The 21,980-nt window shown below is 40.3% G+C and overlaps 1 protein-coding gene across 1 annotated transcript in view; it reads right to left on the bottom strand.

Annotated features, from left to right (window-relative positions):
* The window catches only part of LOC125463830 (ras-related protein Rab-40B), a 63,738-nt gene extending 41,901 nt beyond the window's left edge, over window positions 1-21,837 (bottom strand). The window contains exon 1 of the mRNA XM_048555590.2: window positions 21,298-21,837. Coding sequence (XP_048411547.1) covers window positions 21,298-21,550 — 253 coding nt within the window. The 5' untranslated portion in view covers window positions 21,551-21,837. The remainder of the gene's footprint in view (window positions 1-21,297) is intronic.
* Between the last annotated feature and the right edge of the window lie 143 nt (window positions 21,838-21,980).

Below are 21,980 nucleotides of genomic sequence, written 5' to 3'. Positions count from 1 at the left end.
TGCCATTCTTCTACCTTTTCCCTATAGTCTTGCACAGTGTTTCTATTTAAACAATGAGTCAATGCCTTCTGGCAAGTTTCAATTTATACTGTCTTCAACCGGACTTGCAAATAGTGCGTTCCAAAACACAAACCACTCATGTGGAAAATTATCTTCTATCATCACAAAAACTTCTTTTGCAAATCATTTTAAGTCTGTATTGTTCTTGATCATTACAAAAATAAACAGTTTCTCCCTGATTTATGTACGTGGCCCCCTTATGATTTTGAAAGCTTCTATCATATCTCCTCTTCAGCCTTATTCTCTCTAGGGAGAGCAGTACCAGCTTTCCAACCTATTCTCCTAAAATGAAGTTTCTTATTCCTGGAAACATGCGTGTAAAACTCTTTTGCATTTTCTCCAATGCATTCACATCCTTACTATAGCAAGGCACACAGAACCGTGCACAGTATTCCAGCAGAGGGCTTACAAGTATCTTATATAAGTTCAGCATAATCACCTTGCTCTCCATACCCCTATTATAAAGGCCAGCAGAGTTGCACCACCCATCAACATTCAATGCCTTTACCATCACTGAAATCTACAATGAACATCCTTGGGGCTTATCATTGAAGAGAAATCAAACTAGACTCAAACATAGTGGCTGCAAGAGCAGGTTAGGGGCTAGGAATACCTGCTGAAAGAAACTCACTTCCTGACTTCCCAAAGCCTGTCCATGATCTACAAGATACAAGTCAGGAGTGATGAAATACTTTGCATTTGCCTGGAGGAGTGCAGTTCCGACAATATTCAAGAAGCTGGACAACATCCAGAACAAAGTGGCTCACTTGATTGGCACCAGGCCTACAAATGAGCACTTCCTCCACCACAGACATTCAGCAGTGTATACCACCGACAAGATGAACTGTGGAAATTCACAAAGATCCTTTGACAGCAACTTCCAAATGTATGACCACTCCCTTGTAGAAGCATAAGGGCAGGACATACATGGGAACACCATCTACAAATTTGCCTCCAATCCATGCTCCCCTAGTTTGTAAATATATCACTCTTTCAATGCTGCTGAGTCAAAATCCTTAAACTCCATCCCTAGCAGCATGATAGGTCTGGCTATAGCAAATGGACTGTAGCAATTCAAGACAAGGGCTCACAACCACCTTCTCAGGGGAAATTACTGATCGGGAATAAATTCTGGTTGGGCCAGCAATGCCCAAATGCAATGAGGAGTTTAAAAATACACACAATATTGTTTTTATATATAGTGCGCTTTAACAGCAATCCTATATCAAAGAACAAAGAAAATTACTGCACAGGAACAGGCCTTTCGGCCCCCCCCCAAGCCTGTGCTGATCCAGAGCCACTATATAAACCTGTTGTCTATTTTCCAAGGATCTGTATCCCTCTGCTCCCTGCCCATTCATGTATCTGTCTAGATACATCTTAAATGACGCTATCGTGTCCACCTCTACCACCTCCACTGGCAACGTGTTCCAGGCACGCACCACGCTCTGTGTAAAGAACTTTCCACACCTATCTCCCTGAAACTTTTTCCCTCTCACCTTGAAATCGTGACCCCTAGTAATTGGGTCCCCCATTCTGGGAAAAAGCTTCTTGCTATCCACCCTGTCTATACCTCTCATGATTTTGTAGACCTCAATCTGGCCCCTCTCAACCTCTGTCTTTCTAATGTAAATAATCCTAATCTGTTCAGCCTCTCTTCATAGCTAACACCCTCCATACCAGGCAACATCCTGGTGAACCTCCTCTGCACCCTCTCCAAAGTATCCACATTCTTTTGGTAATGTGGTGCCCAGAACTGTCTGCAGTATTCCAAATGTGGTCAAACCAAAGTCCTATACAACTGTAACTGGATCTGAACTGTTGTACTCGATACCCTGTCCGAGAAATGAAAGCATGCCATATGCCTTCTCGACCACTCTCGACCTGCATTGCCACCTCGCGGGTACAAAGGACCTGAACACCCAGGTCTCTGTGCATCAATTTTCCCCAGGACTTTTCCATTTACCGTAGTTCGCTCTTGCATTGGATCTTCCAAAATGCATCACCTTGCATTTGCCTAGATTGAACTCCATCTGCCATTTCTCCACCCAACTCTAATCAATCTATATTCTGCTGCATTCTCCGACAGTCCCCTTCACTATCAGCCACTCCTCGACCCATTGGCCTACCTGAACAAGATCCCATGGTACTCTGAGATAACATTCTTTGCTGTCCATTACATGTCCAATTTTGCTGTCTTCTGCAAATTTACTAACCATTCCTCCTATGTCACATCAAAATCATTTACATAAATGACAAATAACAGCGGACCCAGCATTGATCCTCGTGGCATACTGCTGGTCACAGGCCTCCATTCTGAAAAGTAACCCTCCACCACCACCCTCTGTCTACTATCTTTGAGCCAGTTCTGTCTCCAAATGGCTAGTTCTGCCTGTATTCCACGTGATCTAACCTTGCCATCCAGGCTACCATGAGGAACATTGTTGAACACCTCACTGAAGTCCATATAGATCATGTTGACCGCTCAGTGTTTGTTACTTCTTCAAAAAAAGACTCAATCACATTCGTGAGACATGATTTCCCATGCACAAAGCAATGTTGACTATCCCTAATCAGTCCTTGCATTTCCAAACACATGTAAATCCTGTCCCTTAGGATTTCCTCCAACAACTTGCCCACCACTGATGTCAAAAATCAGCGGTGTAGAGATCCTTGGCTTTTCCTTACCACCTTTCCTAAATAGTGGCACCACATTAGCCAACCTCCAGATTTTCAGCACCTCACCCACGGCTATCAATGTTACAAATATCTCAGCAAGGGATCCAGCAATCACTTCCCTGCCTTCCCACGGAGTCCTAGGGTACAACTGATTAGATCCTGGGGATTTATTCATTTTAAGATGTCCAGCATCTCTCCTCTGTAATATGAACATTTTTCAAGAGGTTGTTATTTATTTCCCCATATTTTCTATCTTCTCTATCCTTCTCCACGGTAAAAACAGATGCAAAATACTCGTATAGTGTCTCCCCCATCTCCTGCGGTTCCACACATAGTTGGCATTGTTGATCTTTAGGGGGCCCTATTCTTTTCCTAGTTACTCTTTTGTCCTTAATGTATTTGTAGAATATCTCTGGATTCTCCATGACCCTATATGCCAGAGGTATCTCATGTCCACTTTTTACACCCACCCCCCACGCCCCCCCGATTTCCTTAAGTATACTCCTACTGACTTATGCTCTTCTCGGGACTCACTCAATCCCTGTTGTCTATACCCGACATTAGTTTCATTTTTATTCTTGACCTCCACTTCTGTGGTCACCCAGCATTCCCTCTATCTACCAGCCTTTCCCTTCATCCTGCCAGGAACATACTATTTCATTTTTGAAGGCTTCCCATCTTCCAACAGTCCCTTTACCTGCATCCACTCCCAATCAATTTTGAAAGTGGTTGCCTAGTACTTTCAGAATTGGTCTTCCTCCAAACTAGGACTTTAACTTTTAGATGTTGGTAGTGGATCTCAAGTAAAGCAATGAATGGAAAGATTACAAAAATAGTTTGGAGCAGCTTGTGGCAGAGTCCATTAGGGAGCAGGTGACTCTGGATTTCGTGACGTGTAATGAAGGAGACTTGATTAGGACCACAAGGTAAAGGAATCCATAGGGTTCAGTGACCATAACATGATTGAACTGCAGGGTGAATTCTACAGGGAGAAACTGAAATCATATGTATCAGTATTACTGCTGTGCAATACTAACTACAAAAATGAATGAGGAGCTGGCCACGGCTGATTAGAGGAGGAGCCTATCAGGTAAGATGGTGGAATTACAATGGCTGGGGTTTCTGGTGGTAATTCAAGAGGTAAAGCAGAAATTTATCCCAATGAAGAAGTAAGATACAAGACAACCGTGACAAGGGATGCCAGGTCAGCTTAAAAGAAAAAGCATACAATGTGGCAAGGATTTGTGGGAAGTCTTTTAAAACCTGCAAAAGATTACAAGAAAAGCAACAAGAGAGAGGATAATGAAAAATGAGGATGAATTAGCTAGAATTATAAAATAGAAGACTGTAAGCATTTTTCACATACATAATATAGGTAAGGAAAGAGGCCAGAGTGGACATTAGACTGCTGGACAATAAGGTTGGAGAAGTAGTAATGAGTAACAAAGAAATGGTTGAGGAACGGAAATAGGTACTTTGATCAGTCTTCACTGGGAAAATACCAATTGCATATCAGAACTTCAAAGGAGTCAAAAGATTCAGGTGAGTAAGGTGGCCATCACTAATGAGAAGGTGCTTGGGGAACTGAATAGTATGAAGGTTGGTAAGTCACCTGGACCGATGGATTACACACCAGGAGTTACAAAGGAGATTGCTGAGGCTATTGTGTAGGCATTGGTGGTGATCTTTCAGTAATCACTGAGGTCAAGGAGGGTCCTAAAGAACTAGAAAGTGGTTAATATAAAACCCCTGGTGATGAAGGGAGAGAGGTAGAAGACAGAAATTATAAATTGTTTAGCCTGACCTCAGTCATCAGTAAGATTTTAGAATCCATTACTAGGGATGAGATTGCAGAGTACTAGGGCTGCATGGTAAAAGTAGGACTGAGTCAGCACAGGTTCATCAAGGGGAAGTCATACCTGACAAATCTGTTAGAATTTTTGAGGAAACAACGAGCAAGTTAGACAAAGGAGAGCCAATGGACGTATTCAATTGGATTTCCAGAAGACCTTTGACAAGGTGCCACACAGGAAGCTGTTAAAATAAGCTAAGAGCCCTTGGCATTAGGGGATTGGACAGAGGCTTGGCTGAGGATTGCCCAGAGGGGTCTTTCTCAGGTTGGCAGCCTGTGACTTGGACTTCTACAGGGATGAGTGTTGTGATCACTATTCACACTGTGTATTAAAAATCTGGACAAAGGATCGGAGGGTACTATTGCTACATTTGCAGATGACACAAGATAGGTGGAGGAATAAGTGGTGTTGAAGAAGTGAGGAGGCTACAAAAGAACTTGGACAAGTTAGGAGAGAGGGCAAAGAAATAGCAGATGGAATATAATGTGCGAAGAGTTGAAGTAATGCACTTTGGTAGGAAGGAAAGAGACATTGGCTATTTTCTAGATGGGGAATGGCTTCAGAAATCTGAAACACAAAAAGAGATTTGCAAGTCCCCTGATTTAAGATTTTCCTAAGCTTAACATGAAGGTTCAGTTGGCTGTTAGGAAGGCAGATCAACGTTAGCATTTATTTCATGATGGCTACAATACAATAACAGAGAAGTTCTGCTGACACTCTATCAGGCTCTGGTCAGGCCGCATTTGGACTATTGCGAGCCATTTTAGGTCCTGCATCTAAGGCAGCATGTGCTGGGATTGGCGGGGGTCCACAATGAGAATGGGCAGAGTAGATGTAGAGATGTTTTCACTAGTAGGGGAGAGTAAGATAGGAGGGTACAGCTTCAAAGATAAGGGGTGGCTCGTTAGAAACGAGAATATCATCATCTTGTGAAAACATCAGGTCCATACTGACCCTCCAAACAGCACCCCAGCCAGATCCATTTCCCTACCCTATCGCTGTAACCCTGCATTTCCCATAATCCACCAATCCTGCAGATCACTGGACCCTAGGGACAATTTAGCATGACCAGTCCACCTAACCTGCGCATCTTTCGACTGTGGAAGGAAACCCACGCACACACAGGGAGAACGGGCAAACTCTACACAGGCCATTGCCCATGGGTGAAATCAAACCCGGGTCCCTGGCACTGAAACAGCAGCACTAACCATTGAGCCACCATGGTGCCCACTGGAGAGGAGGACGAGGAATTTCTTCAGCTAGAGGGTGGTGATTCTGTTGAACTCATTGTCACAAAGTTGTGGAGGCCAAGCAAGAGTGTATTTAAGGCAGAGATAGATAGGTTCTTGATTAGTAAGGGGATCAAGGGTTACTGGGAGAAGGCAGAAGAATGGGGTTGAGAAATGTATCAGCTATGATTAAACAGTGGAGCAGACAATTGTCCAAATAGCCTAATTCTACTCCTTTATCTTATGGTCTTATGGTGTTCTTCAGTTGCCAGACAGCTAAGTTAAGACAGGCACTAGCATGCTATTTTCAAGTTTGGGGCTTTCATGTCCATTAGTAAGAGTATATTTTTGTGTAATTGAAAGTGACGATTCAGCAAATGAAGGCGCAACAAGTGGCAGTTAGCAGGAAGTTTCTTTACTCTTGATTAACCAAAATGCTGAGGCCTTATGGGATGAAAGTCAGTGACCAAAACTCCATTACCAGTGTTGTTATCAGTGGTGGATTTATCCTGATAGTAGAGAGGCCATATCCAGAGATGGTTATGGAGGAGTCTACCATATTGGCAAAAAGGTATGATTGTGAGCATGACATCAGCCTCCTAATTTTATCACAAATGCCCAAACGTTCAGGAGAAGGGCTTTGCAGATCGACCTTGTACCTTTGTCATGTTTTGTCAGGAAGACAGGAAGTTTGTCTTATTTTGTACTGAAGTACTTTGCTGTGGTCACCAAATGGTTTACAAGGTTATTTCAGAGCACTGTTATTGCTGCGTCTGCACTTTCAAACAGGTCAGACCATAAAGACCATAAAATATTCAAAGTAGGCTAATCAGTCCATTGACTCTGCTTTGCCATTCAACAAAATGACAGTTGATCCAATGGCCCTTGATGGCACTTTCCTGCCCTTTCCCCACTACCCTTAATTCCCTTACTGATTCATAAAACAATCTCAACATTGTGTATACATCATGCCCCAGCTTCAACAGACCTCTGCAGTAAAAGAATTCCACTGATTTTCTGCCCTCAGAAGAAATTCCTCATCTCCATCTTAAATGCAAACCCTTATTCTGAGATTGTGCCCTCTGTTCCGAGACTCTCCCACAAGACGTAACAATCTTTCCACGTCTACCCTGTCAAGTCCCCCAAGAATCTTAGATGTTCAACAAGGTTGCCTCTGATTCTTTTAAACTACAATGAGTACAGGCCCAACATATTCAACATCTCTTCATAAGAGAGTCCATACCCAGGATCAGCCTAGTGAACCTTCTCTGGACTGCCACTAATTCCGGTATACCTTTCTTTAGGTAAGGGGCCCAAAATCTGTTCATAGTATTCCAGACGTTGTCTGACTAGAAGCTTCACAGATGCTGCCAGACCTGCTGAGCTTTTCCAGCAACTTTGTTTTTGTTGTCTGACTAGTGCTCAGCATCGAATTAGCAAAGCCTCCTCCCTTATATACTTCATTCCCTTTGAAATAAATTGTAACATCTCATTTGCCTTCCCCTTTACCCTCTGATCTCAATACTAGCTTACTGCAATCCATGCACAAAGACTCCCAGATCCCTCTGTACTGTAGATATGTGCAGCCTTTCTCCACTTAGACAATACTCAGCTCCTCTATTCCTTCTGCCCAAGTGCAGAACCTGACATTTTCCCAATTCCATCTGCCAAGTTTTTTCCCCACTCACTGAATCTATGTCCTTCTGCAGACTCTACCATCCTCACAATTTGCCAGCCCACCTATTTGTGTTATCTGTAAACTTAGCCAAAGTACATTCACCTTCTTCATCCAAGTCATTAATATACATTGTAAATAATTGTGGTCCTAGCACTGATCCCTGTGGAACTCCACTAGTTATGAGTTGCCATCTTGACAATGCCCCTCTTTTCCCAACTCTGCCTCTTATTAATTAGATAATCTTCCATGCATGCTAATATACTAGCTCCAACATCATGATTTTTCTTAAGTAGCCCATTGTGTGGTATTTTATCAATCTGAAAATCCAAATCCACATGCATAGTTTCCCTTTATCTATCCTGCTTGCTATCACCTCAAAAAGAATCCTAGTAAATTTGTCAGGAATAATTTCTCCTCATGAAGCCATGCTGATTCTGCTTGATCGTATTATGCATTTCTAAGTGCTCTACCATTAGCTTCCTTACAATAGGCTCCATCACTGGGGTAGCTTATTGGCTAGTACTGCTGCCTTACAGCGCCAGGGATCCAGGTGCGATTCTGACCTCCGGTGACTGTCTGTATGGAATTTGCAAGTTCTCTCTGTGTCTGCATGGGCGCTTTGGTTTCCTCCCAGAGTCCAAAGATGTGCAGGTTAGGTGAATTTGTCATGCTAAATTGCCCCACAGTGATCAGGGACGTTCAGGCTAGGTGGATTATCCACGGGAAAAATGTGGGGTTGTGGGTCTGTGCGGGATGATCTTCAGAGGGTTGGTGAGACTCGATGGGCCAAATGGTCTCTATCTGCACTACAGGAATTCTACAATTCTATTTTCCCAATAACAGACGCTAAACTAACTCATCTACAGTTACCTTCTTTTTGGTCTAGTCAAAGATGACATGTTTTCTTCCCTTAATAAATCTATTAGATTTTTACCACAACCAGCATTATGGTCACAATTGTGGATAATGTTTTTTTGGTTCCAGATTTATTTAGTTGACAATTTAAATACCCAAATTGCTGTGATTTGATCTTGTTTCCAGATCATCAGTCCAACTTTCTGCATTATTAACCCCAGTCACAAAATCTCCAAGCTGCTATACTTATGGCTGCTATCTTAACAAGAGTATAATTCTAAATGCTGTACAACTAAAGCTGCAGTTATATTTATATTCCTACTTGCAGTCTAATCTCAACCTTCCTAGCAGCTCTTACAAAACACAAAAATAGTAATTTTCTTGTATACTGCCTTCCTCTTTTCCAATTTAGAGGTGACTTTGCAGGATTACACAGCTGACACAAATACAACAATTCATATGTTATCAGTAATGCAACTAGTGCTGTAAATTACCCAGGTCGTCATAGTTACATAGCACAAAAGCAAAAAAAGGTACTAGTGTTATAAATAATTATAACATTGTTGTGTCACCAAAAGCAAAAATAGATCAAAATGCCTGACACTTACGAAACTGCAGATGTTGTTTTCTTCCCAGATCTTACAAGTCCAGAAAGTTTTGATTATAAGTTAAATAATTGTACCAAACATTTCAAATGTTCCATTTCATAAACTATCATTTAACTGCTGTTCTTATTTAAAGGCATTATCTGGTCTTTCAACTCATCTTGGAACTGCTGATACCAACTCCGTGAGGTTCCATCGGAAATTTAGTTGATTGGCATTCTTTCTGAAAAAAGTCAAGTCTAATCAAGAACATTTAATACAACACCAAATCAACTCAAATTCCAAAAGGAGAGGGAAAAAAAAATGACAAAATCTTCAGATCTCTCCTGCCATTTTTTACAGCTTGTCTGAGGTCGATGGCTCATATGCTCTGATGATCTGCCATTTCTTGCCCAAGTGGTCATATGATCAGTGAGTCAGCTCAGATAGGGATCATTACAGCTAAATCAAAATCAGTCATTACAGGGAGTACACACCTGGCCATTTTAGGGTGAATCAGTTGCATAGCTATCAATAGCAGAGGCCACCACCTATTGTACACCTTTCAAGTTCAGAGTCTAAGTAGAATATCACAGACAGGTGATTGTAACAAAGGCTATTGTGCTTCAAACCCTAATGGGAAGTACACTAAGTCCTCAAATTGTGATTGTATTCCTGAAAAATCACATTCAGTGAATTCATTTTCAGTGAATGATTGATTCCTATGGAAACCTATGGTAAAGCCAGAGTTAAGTTCCTTTGGACATATCTCACACAGACAAACTAAAGTACAAGTTGAAATACTATACCATACAATGCAGTCTGACTGTGCACCTCCCACTCGCTAACCATTTCAACTCCCCTTCCATTCCTTAGACGACATGTCCATCATGGGCCTCCCGCAGTGCCATAATGATGCCACCCGGAGGTTGCAGGAACAGCAACTCATATTCCGCTTGGGAACCCTGCAGCCCAATGGTATCAATGTGGACTTCACAAGCTTCAAAATCTCCCCTACCCCACTGCATCCTAAAACCAGCCCAGCTCGTCCCTGCCTGCCTAACCTGTTCTTCCTCTCACCTATCCCCTCCTTCCACCTCAAGCCGCACCTCCATTTCCTACCTACTAAGCTCATCCCGCCCCCTTGACTCGTCCATCCTCCGCGGACTGACCTATCCCTTCCCTACCTCCCCACCCATATTCTCCTCTCCACCTATCTTCTCCTCTATCCATCTTAAGTCTGCCTCCCTCTCTCTCCCTATATATTTCAGGATCCTCTCCCCATCCCCCTTTTCTGATGAAGGGTCTAGGCCCGAAATGTCAGCTTTTGTGCTCCTAAGATGCTGCTTGGCATGCTGTGTTCATCCAGTCCCACACTTTATTATCTTGCATTCTCCAACACCATCTTAGATACAAAAGGTACAAAATCTTATGTGTAAAAGTAGAAAATAAAGAAACAAAGTTAAACAATTTAGCATTACAGTCCTTCTTAAGTGCTTGGCTATGGATGTTGCTCCGGGTTCTTCCACCCTGACACTGAGACGATCATCAGCATGGGTCCCCGACGCCACACCACTGCTGCAGAACCGGGTCACCATTTTTTGATACCACCTTGCCTCTACTTACAATGTTGCCACTACCTTAAGACCACACTGGGTTGATCTCAGCAATGCAGCCATCACTGAAGCTACTGGGTGCTCTCCAGAGCGGGTAAAGAAGGTTGCCGTTAAAGAAAAGCAGAGAAAGTAAAAATTAACAGAGCTTCGACTCAGGTCTGTGCTGGGTTCCACAGCGTTCACGCTTAGGTCTGAGGTTGAGACGTAACTAGAAAAGGGAAAAAAAGAAACAAGAGAAAAAAGAAAACAAAACGAATGGGATGGATGAGCTCCAACTCAGGAGTCCCATTCCATTGCCGAACAGGAAGCCCATGGCATATTTAAAATAAAACAGGCAACTATCATTATTTCCTAAACAATGCTAAAGTAAAACAACATTGTGTGTCAGGTTTGCTTGGGAGCTGACTACATCTGGAGTCACAAAAGGTATCTTGGAGGCCCAGAGCTTCACAGTGTTTGGATAATCTTGGGATCAGAGACAAAAGATTAATTTTAAAAATGCACAGTATTCCCACCTATAACTGAGTGTCTCCTCTTTGTGTATAACACTGCCTTCCGCCAATACGATTTCTCTTTGCCTTGCCATTAGCACAATTGTCATGAATGCACTTGGCCTACACAATGACAATGCTGTGACTCCTCCAAAAAACACAATAAGATTCCATCTTGCCACTTGAATATGAATAAAATTCCATTCATGAAGGCAAACAAACTTAAATGATGCCAACTCATCCATTCAAAAATAGATGACCCTGTGCTTTAAAAGGACTGTTCGACAACCGTATCCAGCTCTGCTCCACATTGAAGTTAAAAAACAAGGAAAGATTTGTATCTAGAGGTAACAGTGTGGAGCCAGAGGAAGACAGCAGGTCAGGCAGCATCAGAGTAGCAGGAATGTTGACGATTTAGGTCAGCACCTTTCTTCAGAAATTTTTGAAGAAGGGTCCCGACCTGCTGTGTTCCTCCAGCTCCACACTGTTATCTGACTCCAGCATCTGCAGTTCTTATTATCTCCAAAGGATTTGTATCTGCCTCTTTATGGTTTCCTTCTAAATAACCCAAAATCACAAAATCACACTACTATTGTAAAGACTGTATTGCTTTCATAATTACTCAAAGCAGACAAACAAGTCATGCTTTTAAAACATTTAAAATTTATCCCAAACGTGTGCATCTGTAATAGCATATTGTTATTGCATAATTTAAACAATATACATTGTTATAAATGCACTTTATGAAACAGTTCAATCAAATTGAGACCTCTGAAATGGAACTGAATAAAATCTATCTTCATAACCAGCCATTTTTCTTCTGAATTCACCAAGTAAATTGGATTTTATTTAAACTCTCAATGAAAACAAGCGTACATATGCATTCCGAATTGAAAGAAATTTACTAGAAACTCTCCACTTTGCAAGGAATTTGTTCTGCAAAAACTTCACACTAATGTTCATACTGTTTTGCAATGCCACTAAATTCATTTAAAATTACTGTGGCTCATTCTTAAAGAAGGTAAATATATTCTGGTGTTTATCATCATAGATATAGTGGGCCGAAGAACCTGTTTCTATGCTGTGTGACTCTACAGCTCTATATTTGGTAAAGTAACCTTGACCTGCAATTTGGGACCATTACCAACGGCTAAGATAATTAAATGAAATTTGCAAAGTGTTGACCATGTTATTACTGCTGGTCTAGACACGCAGAATTTTTCTTTAAATCACACTTGCTAAAATCCTTTCATGAATGAATAGTGCTGGGTGATTCATTTATCTGAGCATGATTTTTTAAGATTATGAGAAGGACACCTTCATACCTATTATGCTAGCATCAAAATATTTAACAAGGGAAATTTTGTTTTGACAGTGGCTACTAAAATTACACTACACAGCAATACTTTGAATTGAAGACTGCTTGAACTCCAGTATGAAATGGTAAAGTTTGAACACCCCTTTCATGAAATAAATTTCATACAACATCGCATTTTTTCCATGGATGATCTAGGAGCTGAGTAAGCAGACCAAATTGTCCATTTTGATGCAAAGGGTATGTAGTGAAGTAAATGTACAGAATTTTCAAAATACGATGACAAATATTAAATTTCCTTCTAGCTGAAGAATGTAACAATTGGCACTACAACACTTACACTATTGAGAGTTATTTTTTGCCTGTTGATTCTCCTAGCAGTGTGATAGAAAAAATTAAAAATCAACATATTGGAGCTGCAAAGTATCCCCTAAGATTACAGTCTTGGCCTTAGACAAGTCCTGAACTACCTGAACACTCCAAATGCCCCAAGGATAAAAAAAGTCATCATCAAATACACTTTTCTTTCAAATAGCACTACTTACAAGGTCTGCCAATTCCAACCTGCAAAGGCCATTCTTCAAAGGACAACCAAAGTTTCAAAGTGTCATACCCATTTCACACCAATAATATTTTTAAGAAAAGAATTGTAATATTACTGACGTCAGAGTTCTCCCTTTAATTCCAATTTATTTCCCTCAATTTGGTTTCTAATTAGATAGGTCGAGCCATAATCCTCTAAATGAACGAATGTAAGGAACATTTTTTTTGCGGTTACTGTCAAATACAAAGAACATCTTGTTTGCATTACATTTTTACTGTGAAATGACCAAACTTGAATTGTTCTTTGGACTAAGAACAGAATAATTTAAAACCCCTTCAGTTTCATTTTGTATACTTTGGCAGTAAAGTGCAAGCTAAAACGATCAATATCATAAAATAAACAGCAAACTGCACCAATTAATCAGGGGCCAGAGTTTGTTTCAAAATCTTAAAAGGAATTTCGTTTGAACCTCCAATGTAATTGCAATTTTTTTTTTCTTATTTTGGTGTTTGGCTACAGGGGTACTTCAATCATTGAAGAATTGATAGGAAATCTTAACAGATCCAGCGATACATGGTGCGAGGTTTATTATGTAATGTATTTTAACATTTGGGAATTTTAAAAAAAGCATCATTTCAAATCATATAATCTGATATCTTGGAAGTACTTCCATTTGGATTACTAAATTATATTGTGCCTCACTGGAGCAACATGTTGAGAAACAAGACACACTGTTGTCAGAATTGTCACAAAATATAAGTATACAAACAGCAAGTGAAATTCTACCACCAACATTTAGACTCAGATGACAGAGAGCATGGAGCAGATTCTGTACTTGAGAAGACTATTTATTCTAAATTAAGAAATTCTAGCTCCAGTTAATCATTGATAAACCATCAACATATAATTCAACTAGTTAAAACTCTAACCCCATTAGAAACTCACCCTGTATACAAAGCTGTCAGAAAGACACAGGTAGGAAGACAAAGAAAGGGTTGAAGAGTGGACGTAAAGATTGGCAGATCAATGGCCCTTGTTCACCAGGTGTGCTGAGATGGCACTTTTCACTTGGATTCTCTTTCTCAGATGATTTCTCATGCTTGTGGAAGGTACAATGTGGTTGGTTTGCATTCATAAAATCTTTTGCTTACAGGCTAAGAACTCAATTTTCAAGAACTGCTGAGGGAAAACTAAACTGGCTTTCTTCAGGCTTAAAGTGCTTTTTCATGCTGAACAAAAAGCAGCTCTTCCTCCTCCTCCTCCTCCTCCTCAAGTGGTCCTCTGGTTTCTGTCAAAGCTTCATCCAGATAGCTGAGCAGCTATGGAAGGTTGTCAATCATAGTTGTTGGCAAGCAGAACAATTGGTCACTAGACCACAGACGAGCCATACTTGTTATCAGCCAAATTTCTATCCAGAAACACTCCCTGGTACCAGCTCATCCACAAACTAGCCTTCCACAGCCACTTGAAGTGGCTGTATAAACAATACTTAGAATAAGCATCAAGTTTCTTACAAATTTTAAAAAAGTTAAACACATTTTCAAAAGTTCTTCATTTTTAAACCAGTTATATTCCCATTTCAGCCCACAATGAAAAATGAAGAAAAATTAAAAATGCTAGGGTGTACAATTACAAAAAGACATAAGAATTAGGAGTGGAATGAGTCCATTTAGGTAGTTCAGTGGTTAGTACTGTCACGTCACAGCACCAGGGACCAGGTTCAATTCCAGCCTTGGTTGTCACCTGTGTGGAGTTTACACATTCACCCACTATCTGTGTGGAATTTCTACCAGGTGCTCTATTTTACTCTCACAGTCTGAAAGTGCGCAGGTTAGGTGGATTGGCCATGCTAAATTGTCCATTTTATTCAGGGATGTACAGACGAGGTGGGCTAACCATGGCAAGTGCAGCTTTACAGGGATAGGGTGGGATGCTCTTTCGAGGTTCACTGTAGACTAGATGGACTGAATGGCCTCTTTCTGCACTTGGGGAATTTATGATGATTCTATGATTTTGCCCCTCCAGTGTACTCTGCAAAAATCAATAAACAGGATGCTCTTCAATTAGTCCATGGCTGATTATCTACCTTAATACCACCTAATTCTGTTGCCATCTCTCTCAATTCCCTTTGTATGCAAAGATCTATTGATCTTGGCCTTAAAAGAAAACTCCCTAATTGAGCACAGCTGATGATACGGGTGGACAACGATCAAGAACCAAAATCCTTTCAGTCAAGAAATGTCTCAATCTCCTTATTCTGGAGACTATAGTTCCAAACTGATCAGACAGGAGAAACATTCTCAAATTCCGTCATGAATTTTACATGTTTCAATGATGTCATGTGCTTCTAAATTCCAGGTAGTATAGCCTTGTCTACCTAATAACAAGTCAGGAACACTTTTATGTTTTCACCATAAACTTGGACCAGACCTATAACAGTTTCCATGCACAAGAAAAGCAACCAACTCCAAACTCCTCCTGGTACTTAAATTGACAAATCAATTCATAGAACACAGCCCAGAACAGAAACAGGCTCTTCATCTCAAAATGTCTACGTCAACCAGGATGCCATTCTAAATTAATCTCATTTGCCTAAACATAATCCATATCCCAGTCAACAGTGAAATTATCCTTCCCAATCAGTTCCCAGCCTTGTAATCACCGAAAACTTCAAGTTGCCTGATTACGTCTTATTAAGTATTAGAAACAGGTTTTCAGTGAACAACCACCAAGACGTGTCTTGACATGAACTGTAACATTTGCAAGCGAGTAAAATTTATTTTACTTCATTCATTCTAATTACAAATTCAAATATGTTAATGTACCAGTTAATTATTAAAAGAAAATTAATTTTTCATTATACATTGTCTTCATTAATTTTCTCTCAAAATAAATTTCCTTTTCAATACTTGCTAAAACAAAACAATTTATGGACTGATATGGAATATGAGCAGTACTTGCAAGGCAACATTTATTTCCTATACGGAGGTGTCCCAAGGGTCTGATGACTCACTTACAGTCTCCTGGACTTTATAATTTACAAGGGAATAAAGTTCACAAGTATTTCCAGCATCTGCAAATTAGCAGAAATGACAGAATCCAGGAATCTGTTTGAAGTACGTCCATAACTTTCACTTGACTAGTATCATACTGACAGATTCAGAATTGAAATTAATGAAATTAAGTTGTGATATTTACCTACTAGATACACCACAAACTTATACAGCTTATCCATGCAGGAGTGAATAAGGTTTTGGATGGCATGATAAATCTAAATTGTTGCTAAATAATCTCTCTGGTACTGTAATTTCACTTTTATGCAATCAAAAGCAAGACTTTACAGGTGGCACAGTGGCTCAGTGGTTAGCACTACAGCCTCACAGCGCCAGGGACAGGGGTTCGATTCCAGCCTCGGGCGACTGTCTGTGTGGAGTTTGCACATTCTCCTCATGTCTGTGTGGGTTTCCTCCGGGTGCTTCCCACAGTGCAAAGATGTGCAGGCTAGGTGGATCGGCCATGCTAAATTGCCCGTAGTGTTCAGGGGTGTGTGGGTTATGGGGGATAGGTCTGGGTGGGATGCTTCAAGGGACGGTGTGGACTTTTTGGGCTGAAGGGCCTGTTTCCACACTGTAGGGAATCTAATCTAATCTAAAACCCTCCCTTAAAATCAAGATAAAACAGAATGGCAGACAGGAGGATGTGATGTCCTACAAGTTCTGCCTAGAAACAAAACCATGAAACCAGGTTGCCATGGGGACAGTTGTCCAGGTGCAAACCTAGTGAATAAGATGCAAACTTTAGCACCTGGACACAAAGGAAAATGTAGCTAGCCTCATCTTGGGAGGAAGTGAACTTTAAACTCAAGTTTAAGAACAGTGACATAATTTATAAATACAGTATGAAACTTTCAAGTATATTAGGGGTTAATGGGAGATGGAAGCCTTTTCTGTAGCTTGTATTTGTTTTCATTAATGTTTAGTTGATAATTAGTTTAGTCTTTTTACTACAGTACAAGTCTTAAAACATAAAATCATGCTTCCGCCTTTGCACGTGTCAATAGGAAAGTCATACTTTTTTTGCAAAGGTTGTTTTTACAAGGACTGTAGCACAGTGGTATCTCATTCCTTTGGGTTTGGATTTTCAAAAATAATGCAATTAATGACAGGTTTTTTTTTAAAAACATTTTCCTGCCTTTCTTAAAAATTACTCTCAATCAACAATTTTTTTCATGATTTTACATTAGAATATTCAACTCAACTTCTGATTCCTGATTTAAACTCTCCACATTCAATGATTTTTTTAAAATTCTGGTTTTAGAGACATACTATTGCTTTCCCTATTCAGGCATGTCCCAGATTTTCTCCAGAGAACTCATACTACATTGGAGACCTAATACTTAAAATCTAGAACTAGAAGCTAAAATTTAAAAATTGAGGTTGCCCATTCAAAACAGAGATGAGGCAAGTTTTCTTTCACAAAAACATAGGTTTTTGGAACTTTCTTCCTGAAAAGGCAGTGGAAGAACATAAAATATTTTTCCGGTAAAGGTGAATATATTGTAAGCAAAAAAAGGTGCAAGGTTGTCAGGGTTGGGCAGAAATGTGGAATTGTTACAATCAGATCAGCCACGATCTTCTGAAACGGTGGAGCAAGCTTGAAAAACAAATAGTATGTTCATGCTTCTCATTCATAAATGCTGCAATTGTGAGAAAAACTCTCAAAACAAGAAGAAGTCTATGATAGTTGTAAACATAATGAATTGCAAGTGTCACTCACCCATTGCTGACAGCAAAATCAGGACATACAGTGGGACTGAGGTCTGCAAGTTTCAAATTTGAATTCAATACATACCAGCACAAATATTTAATTCCTCTCTGGTCACAGAGGAAGTGCCAGAGGACCAGAGGACAGCTAATATGGTTCCACTTCAAGACAGGTGGTTGAGATGAACCAGGAAGTTACCGACTGGTGAGTTTCACGGCAGTGAGATGGAAGCTATTGGAGAAAATTCTGACGGAGCGAATCAATCCCCACTTAGGCAGGCATGGATTATTTAGGGATAGTCAGCATGGCTTTGTCAGAGGGATTTCCAGGTGTCAGTGGGAGGACTATATTTCATTTGGGAGGTCTGGAGAGTCTCCCTTGTCCATTAAGGGCTTATCTGCCATTTTGGTGCTGGGGGTAGAGCACCTGCTTGGGGAGTCTCGTGTCATAACCAGCCGATCAAGGGCGGGCAGTACCTTGATGCTGGGGATATTGGCCTGGTCAAGAACGCTGGTTTTGGTTCGTCTATCCTCCCTGCGGATTTTGCAGGATTTTTGACAGACAGTATTAGTGGTACTGTTCCAGCACATTGTCTACTGTAGACACCCCTGCCTACGGCTCAGTAAAAAGGACAGAAAGGGTAGTGGCAGAACATGGGGGTTGAGGAAACACTTCAGCAAATTTTCAGATGACACCAACACTGATAACGTGTTTAATAGTGAAGTAGGTGGTTGTTGGTTACAGGAAGCTATAGTTGGGTTGGTCAGGTGGGCAGACCAATGGCAGATGGTATTTAACCCTGATATGCTCGAGGTTTAGCACTTTGGAAAAAGAAACACAATGAGTGAGTATTTAAATGAATGGCAGGTAAATTTAAATTTACCTAGATCCATTCTTCATTTGTTAAATAGTTATCTAACTTCTATAAATTAGTTTGAAGTTAGATGGTTAGAAGCTAACCAATTTTTGAATACATAGAAATTACTCCAATTAAAGAAAACAATTTAAATAAAGAACGCAAATGTATTTATGTAGACTTAAATATACATTGCCACAGGAGTGTGAAGAACATATTGAACGTCTCCGAAAACTATATTTTCAAAGTTCAAGGTGATGCACTTTGGAGAAATAAAAACAATGAGGGAGGATTTAAATGAATGGCAGGACACTGGGTAGCTTAGAGGAACACAGGGATCTTGGGGTATTTTTGTTGTGGAACTATTTACATTTCCTGAGCTAGTCAATTGTTGGGCAGTATCAAAACAGCTGTCAGTCAAATATATATAGATTTGAAGTGTAGTCACTACTCCAAAAAATAACAAAAAGCACTACCAAGATCCACAAAAGTGCTGAGATATGTAGTTGGACAATATTAGCTGATATCATTCTTCAGTTGCTGAAACCTTCATTCATGCCTTCACAAGGGTTGATCAACAAAGCCTGGGTTTGTATCTAACATTCAGCACTCCATAACACAAGGCCATCCAAAACTCTGTTGCTTGTATCTTAACTAGCAGGAAGTTCTAATCTCCAATCATCCCACTGTTCCTTGTTGAACACTGGCTCTCAGTCAAACAGCATCTTGACATTAAATTTAAAACCTTCATGCCTCCACACCTCTGTCTCTACAAGCTCTTTCAGCTCCACTACTCAGATACTACACTCCTCTAATTTCTCTCATGAATTCTCCATTTTAAATTCGGCAACATTAATGGCTATGCCATCTGCTGCCTAGACCCCAAGATCTGCAATTTCCTGACTAAATTCTCCAACTTGCTTTCCTCCACTTAAAAATAAATTCCTGAAAACGTCTCTTTGCCCAAGCTTCCGGTCATTCGACTTATAAGTTATCCAACATCTGTGGTATACTTCGTTGCACAGTGCCTTTGTGAAACGCTTTGTGACATTACATTTCCATCTGGGCACCACACAAATACAAGCTGTTGTGTCGGTCGAGGGAGAAAAAGTTGGACAGAATAGAACATGCGAGGAGGAATTCTCTGCACTTTGAATAACACATAGATATCTTTAAACTACATGAGGTCATAATTTAACATCTCAGATATCATGCCACAGTGTTGGCCAGGATCATGAGCACAAATTGTTTGAAGAGACTTGGACATAATATTTCAGGACTCACAAGGAAGAATGCTGCTATTACCAAAATCAGGCTCTCACTTTGAAAAATATTAGAATTCCATTTCAATGAAATTTCACATTTTCTAATTAGATGCATACTACAATGAAATCAAAATGATCAAAAAAAAAGCTCCTCATAAACGGAATAGCATTTGACAATCCTAGGCAGAAAACAACAGTCACAACACTTATAAAATCAATACCATTCACCCCTCCCAAAGTCTAAATGCTGGCCCATTACAAATAATTAATTTAATTGAATAAGCACACCTGCACTTCAATTTCACAATAATGCCATTTGCAAGTTTAGTTGCATTTCTTACTTTTGGTTTTCAAAACAGATTTAACTGAAATATCTTGGAAAAGTTAAGAAAAATCTGATTGAGCAAGCACATTACATTACCAAAATCATGCATATCTAAAAATATTTTTATTGAAATAGCCAAAAAACTTTAAAGCTTTACGAAGAATGCAAATACTGTACAGACATCACACAGCTATCATGTAACAGCAATACTTTGCATCTAAATAGCTTCACTGCAAAACTGCTAAGTAGATCACTCAACACTTTCTTTGCTTGGATAACCTTTAAAATGAATTCAAAGCTCAAGATAGGATGGCATCTGGATGCTTTATTGCACTGATTGCACATCAAAATCCACACTAATATTGTAGCATATTTTGTTGTTGATTAATAATAGGCTTGGATTACCCAAGCTGATTTCAGAACAAAGTGTTCCTTTCAAACCTGTTTATTTTTACATTAGCTTGCCTAATTAGTTTCAGCACGAAAACACAGCAAAACGCCCAGAGCAAATGGGTTATATTCAATCGATATGGGTATTGAAGTCAAGGGAGAGAATAATTGGGTAAATAATTCAACTTCACTTTCTTTGATGCAAGTCTACATCTCAAACTATTAATACACATAGATGGATTTAAGCTCAAATCCAGGAATTGAATCCATAATTCATATTCCCATTTCAACTATTCTGTGACATACAGAGTATGAATGATGCTATTTAAATGCAAGTTTATTTTAAACAGAAAATGACAATGCACAAACAATTAAGACTAAAACATACTTGCCACTTCTCCATTCAAATTAGGGATAGTAGCATAGGGTTAATGGTGCCAAAATCACATTATCTGCCAGCTGAGGTGGCACACTGGAACAGACTAATGCATTGAGAAAAGATCACCATCTAAATCCTTTCAGCATTGTGCGCCAGAATAGATAACACTATAGGTAACAATAGATAGTTGGAATGTGCCGCAATTTGACATATAACGAATATTGCAAATTTTAACGAAGTGTAGCAACATACAATGTTGGAAAAGACTGATCTAGTTTACAACGTACATAATCAATTTTGCCATTACAGTCATGTATTGTTCCCTTATAAATAAAGTATATTTTTGGATGAGAAAAATATAGTCAGTTAAATTTAGTGCTCATGTACTGAGGAGAGGCTGTGTTTACTACTCACCCATGTTGTAACCATAGGGCGATTCGCTAGCTCCATCCTGAAGGCTGGCCAGGATCTCTCCCTTTCCCACATCACTATCACCCACTAGCAAGAATTTCAACAGAAAGTCATAAGCCTTCACGGGACTGCCTTTCTGGCTCATCCTCTCACGAGCTACGCTCCATGCTCGGGCGGACCGAGGACAGTTCCTTTCGTTGAACAAGTAAAAATTCATCAAACAAGTTTCAGCTCGCTCCCCTGCTGCCACCACCATTCACTTTCCAGAAGAAAATTTCCCCAAGGAGCTCGCGCTGCCAGCCTCTCGCCGTCTGAAACAACAACCGTCCTCTCCTCCTAGCCCATTTCTTTTTCACCTTCACCTATTTTTCGAACTGACACGTTTAGTTTTACACACATGTACCCATTTCCCACCTCTGATCTTTCAGATACAATCCAACCCACTTTAAAACCCCTCTGACTACGATTCCAAACCCTCCGCCGTCACCATGTACACCAACGACCTCCCTTCTGACGCTTCGACACCCCCTTTCGCAGTCTCGTGTGGCCCTTACCCCACCCACCTCAGCTGTCATTGGTTGCCTCCCCACAAAGGCGGGGCCCTCCTCCATTTTTCCCACTGTTGATTGGAAATTCGATCCGTCCATCATTATAACCCCGCCCTACCACCCCGACATCTCTGTTGT

The sequence above is a fragment of the Stegostoma tigrinum genome, chromosome 22 (assembly GCF_030684315.1).
Source record: "Stegostoma tigrinum isolate sSteTig4 chromosome 22, sSteTig4.hap1, whole genome shotgun sequence".
NCBI classification, from domain to species: Eukaryota; Metazoa; Chordata; class Chondrichthyes; order Orectolobiformes; family Stegostomatidae; genus Stegostoma; species Stegostoma tigrinum.
Note: the sequence above shows the minus strand (reverse complement) of the source record. Positions and strands in the feature narration are given on the sequence as shown.